This window comes from Dasypus novemcinctus, chromosome 8, assembly GCF_030445035.2.
Source record: "Dasypus novemcinctus isolate mDasNov1 chromosome 8, mDasNov1.1.hap2, whole genome shotgun sequence".
Taxonomy (NCBI): Eukaryota; Metazoa; Chordata; class Mammalia; order Cingulata; family Dasypodidae; genus Dasypus; species Dasypus novemcinctus.
In genome coordinates this window covers 124,279,706-124,292,113 of record NC_080680.1, presented here as the reverse complement: position 1 = coordinate 124,292,113, position 12,408 = coordinate 124,279,706, and the positions used below count along the sequence as shown (strand labels likewise).

At 51.1% G+C, this 12,408-nt stretch overlaps 1 protein-coding gene across 3 annotated transcripts in view; it reads right to left on the bottom strand.

Moving 5' to 3' along the window:
- TSTD2 (thiosulfate sulfurtransferase like domain containing 2) overlaps positions 1 to 12,408 on the bottom strand; it is a 35,972-nt gene that overhangs the window by 6,569 nt on the left and 16,995 nt on the right. For 2 of the 3 annotated variants that reach the window (XM_058302631.1, XM_058302630.1), the window contains exons 5-10: positions 8,211 to 8,336; positions 6,002 to 6,107; positions 3,695 to 3,813; positions 3,132 to 3,290; positions 2,488 to 2,626; positions 81 to 842 (exon numbers count right to left, since the gene is read on the bottom strand). In XM_058302631.1, the coding sequence (XP_058158614.1) occupies positions 577 to 842; positions 2,488 to 2,626; positions 3,132 to 3,290; positions 3,695 to 3,813; positions 6,002 to 6,107; positions 8,211 to 8,336 (915 nt within the window). In that variant the 3' untranslated portion in view covers positions 81 to 576. Of the gene's footprint in view, positions 1 to 80; positions 843 to 2,487; positions 2,627 to 3,131; positions 3,291 to 3,694; positions 3,814 to 6,001; positions 6,108 to 8,210; positions 8,337 to 12,408 lie in introns of those variants that run through there. The other variant, XM_058302632.2, reaches the window with a different exon arrangement.

Here is a 12,408-nt window from a genome sequence, read left to right as displayed (position 1 = left end):
ATCGTGGTCTCTGTCACAAGTGCACAATCCTGCCGTTGGAGCCCCAGAGCAGCCGCAGATCACATGCAAAGGAACAGGTGTGGCTGTGTACCAAAAACCTTTATTTACAGAAAGAAGAGGTGGGCCAAAGGCCCCTGGTCTAGACAGACTCGGCTGGCAGGGGTGGGACAGATGTCCTCAGTGGCTTGGCTCAGAAGAGCCCACTCCCAGGGCCCCAGCCTGCCCCTCTGGCCATCAGGACGGCTGTGCTGACAAGAGCAATGACTCTCAATGGCCACACAGCAGAGAAGGGCATGGTCGCTGGGCTCGAGGTGCCATCCCTCCCACACAGCCCACCTTCTCCCTGGGCTCTAGCATCTTATGCATCAGAATGTCTCAGGGCAGCAGCCAAGCAGCACCTGACTCCTCCATCCTCCCCCTGGGAATGCCAGGTGGCCGACGCGGTGCCCAATTTGCGACAGTGGCACAGGCAAGCACTGAACTTCCCCAGTGCTCTGCTCCTGCTGCCTTGACCGCTGCTCGACAGTCACCCCAAACCTGCTTTGTGACAGCTGAGGCGAGCACCAGGGGTGCCGCTCACACACCACCGTCGGGCCCCCGCCCCGGGCTCCACGGCGAGAGCTCGCTGGGCACTCGCGGCCGCCGGGCCGTGCACGCGCACTCCTCTTTAAAGCTCTTCGGGCTGGGGCTGGACGCCAGCCTGCTCCCTTTGTCCTGACACGTGGCACAGCAGGCTGTGAACCCCTGTCCTTGGCAGGCCCCGCAGGTCAGGACGAGCTGGCGGCACTGGGGAGTCGAGCAGAGCCTGTACTGGTCCCACTGGGCTCCACAGTATGAACATTCTGGGGAAGCAAGGACAGCCCTTGTTATGAATGCGCACGCCACATGCGCGCACCCCTCGTGTCTGCAGCTCCCCAGGAGCACTCGTAGCTCACCAGGACTAATACGCCCTGGGGAGGTTTCTCGGCGGTCAGTCTTCTGCCGCCGCCGTCAGGCCTGCTTGTGTGGGGGAGCTGCTTCTGGGAACTGTCCTTCTGATTCTAGCAGTCCCTCACCCGTTTCTCCTTCCCGCCCAGAAAACGAGCACCACCCCCTTTACTGCATTCTTTCCCAGATGAGTCCAGGTCCACATGCACCTCCTGCAGCCCCGACCCCTGGCCCCGGCCCCGGCCCCGGCCCCAGCCCTCCTGCTGGGCCGCGCTGAAGACCAAGGCTCCCGTACCCTTCTTCCTCGGCCTGTTTCTCCCGGATGGCGTCCCGTTAACCACGGAGAACGTCACTCCGCAGGCCCCTGGCCTTCTTGTCCCGGCAACCGCTGGGCCTTCTCTCCCCTTCCCTCACCTGCAGATGCCCATCAAGCTGTCCAAGACTAAAATCCCACTCGCACGCTCCCTTATTCATACCCCATCGACCTCCGCAGCAGGTCTGAAGCAACTGTCAGTGACACCCAAATACAGGGCCATTAAAATGAACCCAAAGGGCAGGAAGGAAGGCAAGGGAACACTCCCGCTCAACCCTCACTCACCATCCAAGTGCTAATTCACCTCCAGTCCCCAGTCACAGCAGTCCTACCAGGAAGCTGCGAGAGCCAGTAGGTCTTGGCCAAACTCACACAAAAAGAGTAAGAGCCTTCTCTCGTGAAGATTTCTTCCATCCCTCCTCTGTCCACCCTCTGTGTGGGCTCAACAGTGCCATCAGGCCACAGGCATCCTGCGCCACCCTGCCTCCCCCTCGGGCCTGTACATGCGGATCCACAGGCTGCTGACACCTGGGGCTCCCAACCTTTTATGTGACATGGACTTATCTGGCAGTCTGGCGAAGCCTAAGGACAAAGTCCCAGGAAAATGTTCTCAAATGCATAAAATAAAATACATAGGAGTAAAAGGCAACCAATTTTTAAAAAATACAAAATATCAAAATATTTGTAAAAATCTGTGCTACAGTGAAGACCTGGTGGTGGTCTCCTATCGAGCTGTCTGAAGCAGTGATGAGTGTAAATGCTATTCTGAGATATCCATGGCAACGGTGAAGTGACAGGGCAACCAAGCCACAGGCACATCTAACCCCACTGGCCGGCCACGTACATCCAGATCTGAAGGAATGCTACAATTTGGTGAGGGGCTCCTGAAAGGAAAGACAGCATTCTTTCCCTTCCCAAGCTCAGAGAACTTCTGAATTCTACTCACAGACCCCAGGTTAAATACCTGGACTCAGACTCTCAGTCCAGCTGAGCAGGGGAGGGCAGGGCGGCTGAGATGCCAAGTGCGAGGCCCTGCCCAAGGTCCCAGCTAGGCAGTGGCAGCGCGGGACCCTGGACCAGGCTTCTGTTGGCCCTGCTTCCACCTCCGACTCTGCCGGGAAAATGCTGGCACTACCACTCCTCTTCCCTGCCCCGTTCCCCTGCCTTCCTGAGGAGTCCTCGTGGAATGGCCAGCATGGGCAGCGTGTCAGATGACCACCGAAGGTTCTGGAATGGGGTCAACCTACCTGACACCACGTCACTGTTGTAGGAGAGGGCGTATCGCTCGTCAAAAACAAACAACTTCCCTTTGTAAAAGCCATTGGGAAACGCTTCCAGGTACTTGTGGATGCCCCCCTTGAGCTGGAACACCTCTTTGCACACTCCCTGCGTGTGGAAGAACATGGGGGATTTGCACGCAAGCAGAGGTCCGGGGAGCTCCAGCAGAGCAGGGTGTTCCCTGGCCTCTGCTCACAGTCAGGGGCCCTGAGGAACTGCTGACCCAGGCCTCAGGACCAACTGGCCCGGCCTCACCCGCCGGGGGATGGTGCTGACAGCAGGCAGGGCCTTCACCCTCATCCCAGAAGCCTATTTTTGCTGCCCCCTAAATATAGAAGACACCTGTTGGGATGTGTAATGCCACTGAATCTGCTCTTCTGGGGATCAAGCAAAAGAATGAGAAGCAGGGAGATGTTAACTATCTTTCCCTTTGTACTCAATGAGTTTCTAAGATTGTTAAGTGCTTTTCACATCTTGAAATTCATGAACTTCAGGTTTCATATATCCAAGCTCCATGCTGGGACTCCACAAGGGGAAAGAAACCCCCTGGCTGGGGTGGACGAGAAAGGGGGAGGAGTGGCGCCCTCGCCCGTCCCTGCCCCAGGTGGCTCACCTTGGTTTTGAGGTAGGCAGAGGCCCGCTCGCAGCGGATGCCCCCAGTGCAGTACATCAGCACCCTCTTCTCCCGAAACAGCTCTAGGTTTTTGTCAACGTAGCTGGGGAAGTAGCTGAACTTCCTGATGTCTGGGGCTAAGCAGCCCTGGAACCGCCCCTGCGCGGCAGGAGCATCAGGAGTCAAAAGAGCACGCCTGGTGAGGACAGGGCGTCTCCCCACACCAGACACGCCCCACCCCAGCCAGCAAGCAGGGCTGGTGGCTGTTCCACTGCGCACCCTGACCTTCACCCTCCTGGGGAGCAGGAGAGGCTGCCCGAAGCGCACTTTATAAGATCCACCATCGGCTACGTCACCAGGGCAGGCCCATGGGAGCCAAAAACTACACGACGGCCACAATGCTGTACCTGAAAGGCCCAGACTTTCTCACCAGATCCTAGGTCAGGGCTTGGGTTTTTTCTGAAATGGCCAGTGCTGGGCAGAGATCTGTGTGTTGTAGCCACGGGGGTGCCCCCAGCCTGCCCTTGGGAAGCACACTGAGCTCAACTCTGCCTCATACTCACTATTTTGCTTTCATAGAAGTTTCTGCAGTCCAACAGGATAGTGTCACTTTGTTCCTGATTTGCTTGAGATAAAAACTTTTCTACTTCTTTATGAAATTCATCTGGGGATAAATGGATACCTAAAACCAAAACGAAAATTATGTTAAAACAGAGCAAAAACCTAATCACAACTTGCCAACCTGATGACTTCTATATTGTTTCTTTCCAAACCTTTTCTCTTCATTAATTACTTTTATGTTTTAAAAGATCACTATTTGATGATCACCATCACATAATTTAGTGATTCCAGGTATCCTCAACTTCCCTTCTCTCAAAATTAGCATTAAGGAGTCCTGGCAGTTTAGAAATCATTCAAGAATTTTGCCACCTCGTACTTGGCCAACCCCGTAAAAGCAGACACTTGGGGTCTAAGCTGCCACCTGGTTTGCTGAACAGTCAGTGGCGGGCCAGGGAACGGCCACTGCTCTCTCATCCCTGCACATGGAGGAACCTGGCAGGTATGTCTTGACTAAAGGCTTCGTGGACTGTCCTATGCCAAGGGCCAGCCCAAGTTCAAGGCTTGGGGGTACCTTTGGTAATACGTGACCACCCCTCCTTGGTGGGGTCCTGCTGACTCCAGTCACCATAGCACAGACAGTGCCTCACTCTGCCCAGGGCCCCCCAACCCCACCTGAACTGCTCAGAACCCAAGAGGGGCTGGAGGCCCAGGGCATGGCCAGATAATCTGGGTTCCTTGCACTGTAGGGAGAATGTGACAGACCAGATTCTGACTGTTACTGTGATATAACTACACTAAAACAGTGGGTAAAAGGAGAGGTTCAAAATGTGGTGAGAGATGGAAAGCAGAGATGGCCCAGTGGTTAGGGCGTCCATCTACCACATCAGAGGTCCGCAGTTCAAACCCCGGGCCTCCTTGACCCGTGTGGAGCTGGCCCATGCGCAGTGCTGATGCGCGCAAGAAGTGCCGTGCCACAAAGGGGTGCCCCTGCATGGGGGAGCCCCACGCGCAAGGAGTGCACCCCGTAAGGAGAGCCGCCCGGCGCTAAAGAAAGTGCAGCCTGCCCAGGAGTGGTGCCGCGCACACGGAGAGCTGACACAGCAAGATGACGCAACAAAAAGAGACACAGATTCCCATGCTGCTGACAACAACAGAAGCGGACAAAGAAGAACACGCAGCAAATGGACACAGAACAGACAACTGGGGCGGGGGGTGGGGCGAAGAGGAGAGAAATAAATAAAATATTAGAGAGAAAACATCAACAAGAAATGATGAGCAGCACGGGGATCTGCTCAGCCTCCTGCTGCCAGGGAGCCTGGGGGAAGCACGCCTGTCACACATACACGGCCCCCCCCCCTCACCCCACTGGCCTGGAGGGCTGGCTGCAGGCCCCTTTAAACCGCTAGCTCGGGCCTGCCTGCAGCCTGCTCACCCCCGCCCTCTGCAGCGTGCCCTGCACCCAGGAAGAGCTGCCTGCTCAGAGGGGCACGCTAGGCAAACCCAGCCCCTTTAGGCCTTATCTCCATGCAGAAAGTCTTGTTCCCAGAGGCTTATCACTGACTCACATTTCAGCCTTCTTTGAAATATTTACATTTAAAAAAACTAACATGGAGTCCAGCCCAGCCCTACTCCTGAGGAAAGAAGACAGTGTTACCAGATGAAGTGGTCATAGAAAGAAAAAAAAAAAAAGATATCAAACTGGAATTTGATCAGGTCTCTAGATGTGCACTAAAAGGTGGCCATGCAGCCACGTGTGTCTACTAAGCACGTGCAATGGGGCTGGTCCAAATGGAGGTGTGCTGTGATGGGGGCAAGCTACATGCTGATTTTGAAGATTTAGTATAAAAAATATATAAACTATCATTAATGGTTTTTTTAGAGCAATTCTATGTTGAAATGATGTTTTGTATACTCTGAGGTGGGGGCAGAACCTTCCAGGGCACTCGCAAACTGCTTAGGGGCAAAAAGTCTTGCTTCCTTAGCAAACAATCTGTGCTAGTCTTCTGATGAACCATTTATGAGCACAAATTACACTCTTCCCAAACTTCTGTCTTTGCAAAGAGAAACAAACACCTTCTTGCCAAACCAGCCCCAAGAATAACTAAGCAGCTAGGTCACGACAAGGGGTCTTCAATCACCTCAGCACCAAAGACAAGAACCAACTCCAGCACCGACGGCGGCCAGTGTCAGCCGCCCCGCGGCTATCTCCACGACAGGGTCCTTCACGACTCTGGCTGATCAGCGTCTACCTTTCCCATCTCTAAGTCTGTCCCTCTGAAGAAAAGCACAGTTCTGAAAAACAGGCATACCAGGCTGCTTGTAGGAGAGCTGACGGGGGCTGATGCCCAGGGGCACGATTTCTTCAAATACGCCAACACGCAGTCCTGGGAAACAGTGAGCGCCGCCGCTGCTGGTCTGGCCAACGAGAAACAAAATGAGTCATTCTTCCTTCGCCCTCCCCAGGTGTAAGACAGGTGCCCAGATACAATTACGGGCTACTTGCTAACAGCGTGACAGCTGTATTCTTAAGAAACCTCAAATCAGGAATGACGGCCTCAGTGAGAAGGGGGGGTGGTCTAGAAGTGTTCCAGGCTATTCAATATAAATACACATTACAGCACACCCACCACATGCAGGGCTATTCAGTTGAAGAGGTGTTTCTACAGCTCTAGCTGCTAACTATAAAACCAGATGCATGTGATCACGCCCCAGCTCTGCTCTGGAGTCATGACTGTTCTCCCCGTCCCGTCACCAGCACTGGCTCTAGCAAGGTGCTTCTACCACCTCAACCATCTATTGCACAAAGTCACCTGCATGAGGCAGCTCCACTGAGAGCCACAGCTTCACCCCCTGCAGGGTAAAGGGTCATGAGGAAACCTAGCGATTCCCTCAGACAGCCAGGTGACCTCTCAAATGAGCAAACACGTCCAGGTTGAGCACTCTAGGCTGGGTACATATCAGGTCTTTATTTTATAAGGGAGACCGAGGTCCAGAAAGGGTCCTAGCTGCCCAGGTCAGCTGGTGTCTCCGAGGAAGAAATGGGCAGCACTGCAGGTATCGAGCCTTTCTACTGCCCTCCATCGGGTATCCATCCTGAACCCTTATTGCTCTCCACTGACCTCCTCTTTCATAACCTAAAAGGGCCTGAGGCAGATGCAGATGACTCTAGATCCATTTTTGGTTTTTTATATACCTTTTTTAAATGTCTTTTTTTAAAAAGATACAAAGATCACAAAAAATACTACATTAAAAAATATGAAAGGTTCCCATATACTCCACACCCCACCCTACCTCCTCCTCCCACATCAACAACCTCTTTCATCATTGTGGCACATTCATAGCATTTGGTGACTACATTTTGGAGCACTGCTACACCACATGGATTATAGTTTACATTGTAGTTCACACTCTCCCCCAGTCCATTCAGTGGGTTATGGCAGGATATATAATGTCCAGCATCTGTCCCTGCAATATCATTTAGGACAAGTCCAAGTCCCGAAAACGGCCCCACATCACACCTCTTCTTCCCTCTCCCTGCCATTAGCAAATCCCGTGGCCACTGTCTCCACATCAATGATTCAATTTCTTCCATTGCTAGAATCATAATAGTTCTATAGTAGAATATCAGTAAATCCACTATATCCATATTTTATTCCTCCATCCTGTGGACCCTGGGATTGTGATGTCTACTCCACCTCTAAATCAAGGGAGCTTAGATCCCACATGGCTGATGGATGTGATTCTCCTGCTTGCAGTTGTAGACAGTCTCGGTTCCCTGGTGTGGAGGTTGACAATCTTCACCTCCCTGTTAGCTGACCTGGGTAAATCCAACCAACTGGAGAGTAGGGCTTGCAACTCTGCTGAGGCTCAAAGCCCAGCTGGCCCATGACCAGTCCAGAGATTCAAGTCTGCTGAGTATATACCAACCCCAGTGCCAAGCACAGGCTCAGTAAAAGTGACAGAAGAGGCATGTGTGGAAAGGTCACATCTGAGTCCAACTCCATCACACTCAGGAAAACAAATTCCAAAGTAGGGCCCGCTGGCAAGACACTGAACTCTAGAGCTATCTGCCATAACCATAGAACCTGTGTGTCTCTGTAGCCCTCTGGAGCACCAGTACCTGGGGATGTATCTACTTCGGCTGTCTCTGGGATCCTACTGAGACAGGCTAAGTACAACCCCTCTGATGACCTCCTGACTCATTTTGAAATCTCTTAGCCATATAAACTCATTTGTCTTTACCATTTTCCCCTTTTATTCAAGGTCTTTTTCTAGTTGTATCACCAGCTGGTGGTTGGTAGTAATCCATTGGCACCAGGGAGGCTCATCCCCGGGAGTCATGTCCCAAGCTGGAGGGAAGGTAATGCATTTACACGCTGAGTTTGGCTTAGAGAGTGGTCACATTTGAGCAACATGGAGGCTCTCAGGAGGTAACTCTTAGGCACCCTGCAGCTCTAGGCCTAGTTGAAATTTCAAGCACACAGGATCTAGATCCATCTTATTTTCAACTCCTCTTACCTTAAAATCATCCTTACACAGATAACCCTCGAACAAGGGGCAGGAAAGCATGGCTTCCACATAGAGCCTGGTGGCCAGTCTGCTTCCACCAATTGTCCCATTGATACCTTCCGTAGCAATTCGAACCTGAGACACAAGATGATGAGAAAGAGGGGTGGCGTGTGGAGCTGGCCCATGTGCAGTGCTGATGCGCGCAAGGAGTGCCGTGCCACACAGGGGTGTCCCCCGCATAGGGGAGCCCCACGCGCAAGGAGTGCACCCATAAGGAGAGCTGCCCAGCGCGAAGGAGGGAGCAGCCTGCCGAGGAATGGCGTCGCCCACACTTCCCGTGCCGCTGACAACAACAGAAGTGGACAAAGAAACAAGACACAGCAAAAAGACACAGAAAACAGACAACCGGGGGAGGGGAGGGGAATTAAATAAATAAAAATAAATCTTTAAAAAAAAAAAAAAAAAGAAAGAAAGAGGGGTGGCAGCCCGTTCTGAGCTAAGTCACCTTTCCAGGGCAGATCAGGCTCACATGTATCAGTGAGTTTAAGAGGAAAAGCAGAGACCGACATAGACACCAAAGTGGGACTTGACAAGACACATGTTTCCCTAAACTGGCTCTGCCCATCAGGCAGTATAAATGAGGTATTCAGTTTGTCTGGACTGAGCAAGAGAATGAATGAAAAGCCACATAAGCTATGGAGCTCCAGTTCTCCAATGGCCAAAGTAGTGAATTTTGAGCTCAGCCCTAATTGAGTAGACTAGAATCCTCCATAGGTCAGCAGAGCTAGGATCAAGATTTAGCTCTGCTGCTTGCCTGTCATGTGGTCCTGAGAGAGTTAATTTATTTTCTCTGAACCCCAATTTCTTCATCTCGATAAAATGGGGATAATAAAGATCACTAATGAGAAAACATTTGAGGAATTATTACCCAAACCCTAGAGCAGACAGCAAATCTGATGGCCGGGGAAGCATGAGGGCTGTGCGGTGTGCAGGGGAAGCCTACCACTGAAGACCCCTGGAATGCAAAGTCCAGGAGGTATGTGTGTCAGCTTTGGTCACTAGCACATCAAGCCTAGAATGGTGCCTGCCTCACAGCAGGTGCTCGATACACACCTGCTGAGTAGACGGCACTACATCTGGGGGGTCTCAGGCACCTCCAACCCTGGATTCTCTTGAAATGCTTCACTGGGAGGGTCACAGGCCCCTGCCATAAGGGGCCATCATCTGGAGACACAGCAAAGCTGGCTGTTCAGGGTACTATAAAATCCATGGGGGCAGCGGACTTGGCCCAGTGGTTAGGGCGTCCGTCTACCACATGGGAGGTCCGCGGTTCAAACTCCAGGCCTCCTTGACCCATGTGGAGCTGGCCCATGTGCAGTGCTGATGCGCGCAAGGAGTGCCGTGCCACGCAGGGGTGTCCCCCACGTAGGGGAGCCCCACGCGCAAGGAGTATGCCCCATAAGGAGAGCCGCCCAGCGCGAAAGAAAGTGCAGCCTGCCCAGGAATGTTGCTGCACACATGGAGAGCTGATGCAGCAAGATGACGCGACAAAAAGAAACACAGACTCCCGTGCGCTGACAACAACAGAAGCGGACAAAGACGATGCAGCAAACAGACACAGAGAACAGACAACCGGGGTGGGGGGAAAAGGGGAGAGAAATAAATAAATAAATATTTTTTAAAAAATCCATGGGATCATCTTTAAAGGGACTTGAACTCTCTAGAAAAAAGAGCTAGAGAAACAGATCATTATATGGTACTGTGGCCTTCTTTGGAAAGAGAGGTCATTCACTCTGTTGCTGCTGTTCATATAGCACTGATGTCCCCCAAGGCATTAGAGTCTGAAGACTAAATGACTGCCCCTTCTCAGGGCCCAGAGAAGAAACCATTTGTGCCTCACTTGATCTCAGTTCTTTAGGGTGTGGCTAGAAGGCGGGATTCACGAGCCAATGCCAACACCCTGCTTATTTATGAATGTGTGGCTTTTGAAAGGGGTAGTCTAGGGAGGTTACTGTTAATTGGAAGACAGGTAGAGGGTAATCTAGTGACTTTTGGTGGTAGAGGAGGACTGTGGTTAAAAATACACACACAAAAAAAACAAGAACAAATACAAGGTATTCCTCTAATACAAGGTGTTAAAAATATGGTGATACATGGGAAAAATACAACTAATGTAACTAATAGAGTAGTGTTCACATAGTAATGTAATGTTCTTGTAGCAAAGGTAAAGGAGGTACTATATCAATGTTAAAATTTTTTAAAAAAAAGAGACAAACATATCCAGCTCCCAACGAGCCAGGGCTGAGCAGTCACGCACTCGGTAATGAGCCTTTCCACAAAGCGCTGCAAAGCAGCTCCTGGGTGACCGAGGCCCTCTGGCTCAGGGATGAAGGGCCATAGCCCCCACCTACTGAGCACCCACCCTAAGGCACAAGCTTCACATGGTAATCTGGAAAGGTCAGTATCGTAATTCCTGTTTTACAGAAAGGAAAAGGAGGGTCAGAAAAGTCAAGTACTAGCACAGAGTTGGAATTGAGAACCAGATCCTTCCACCTCCAAATCTTGTCATTTTTTACCTTTATACCAAAGCCTCCAACGTGTCTCCCGAGATTCCTAGAGGCAATAAGGAATGTATAGCAATAGGGACCAGAAGCTTCTCTCCCTAATTCCGAGATTTCCAGGTTCTGCTTCTTGCCTTACTAAGTGCCATGTTCTACCAAATCTCCCACTGGCAGAAAACTGTCTTGGTAAACTGGCCAGAATTGCTGAGGCCTGGGAATTCTGGCTTAAAAGTCAGGCAGGTGCCGCCACCTGGTGGTTGGGACCCGCAATGCTAGTTCGCTTTGGCTGAGCCAAGGATAAAAATCTGCCCTTGACCAAGGAAAGAGACATTTCATATTGTGTGTGTTTGGATTTACTGTGAGAGTATCCATTTTTAAGGTGTGGAGGATCTCTGAATAGAGATGGGAATACATGCACAGTGCTGATGCGCGCAAGAAGTGCTGTGCCACACGGGCGTCTCCCACGTAGGGGAGCCCCATGCGCAAGGAGTGCGCCCCATAAGGAGAGCCGCCCAGCGCGAAAGAAAGTGCAGCCTGCCCAGGAATGGTGCCGCACACACGGAGAGCTGACACAACAAGATGATGCAACAAAAAAAAAAACACAGATTCCCGTGCTGCTGACAACAACAGAAGCGGACAAAAGAAGATGGAGCAAAGAGACACAGAGAACAGACAACGGGGTGGGGAAGAGAAATAAATAAATAAATTAAAAAAAAAAAAAAGAGATGGGGATAAATGCATTCACTCCACTATGTTTTCTCTTTTATTTTTACTATGTGCCTGGAATTCTGCCAGGAACTAGGAATAAATGTGACTGAAAAAAATAAACACAAGTTCTTGTCCTCTTGGAGCTTACAGACCAACGGAGGTCACAGAAAATCAGGTAAAAGCTACAAACGGACAAGAGCTAGGGAAATAACTATGAGATGCCATGAGAATGCACTGGGAACATGGATTTAATCAAAGGTCAGGAAAGGTCTCTGAGAAAGTATCATTAAAACTGAAGACCCAAGCTTACATAAAAATTAGACCGGGGAGATCGAGTGGGCTCAGGGTCCCTGAAGAGGGTTTGGCATGTACAAAGGCCCAAAGCCAGAAAAGAACTTGGTGGGTTCCAGAAACGGAAAGATGGCGCTGCTGGGGCGTAATGAAGAAAGAGCGGCGGCCAACAAGCCAAAGGCAGGAACCCACGGGCACAGGAGTGGTGTGGCTGCACCTGTCTCGAGATCACCTGGCTGTGTTGTGGAGAGCGGCTCCAACGGCAGATGAGGACAGCAGGATGAGGGCAGCAGGATGGGAGCAGTTTGCAAGTGTCCGCAGGGGGTGAGGAAAGAGGGCTGTGGCTGGCCTAAGGTGGCGGAAGTGGGGAGAACTGACTGGTCATCCAGGGATATTTTGGAGGTACAAATGGCGGGACTTGGTGATGAACTGATGTAATAGTCACTGTCTGTTACAAAACCTCACTGGCCTGAGGCATGTGGGAAGGAGCTCACCGACGACATTACAATATTGGAGCCAGAAAGGATCTCTGAGGGAGTATTTTTAAATTTAGAGGAAAAAAAAATTGTGATTAAAAAATATACACAACATAAAATTCACTATTTTAGCCATTTTAAAGTGTACAATGTACACTAATGTATTAATGT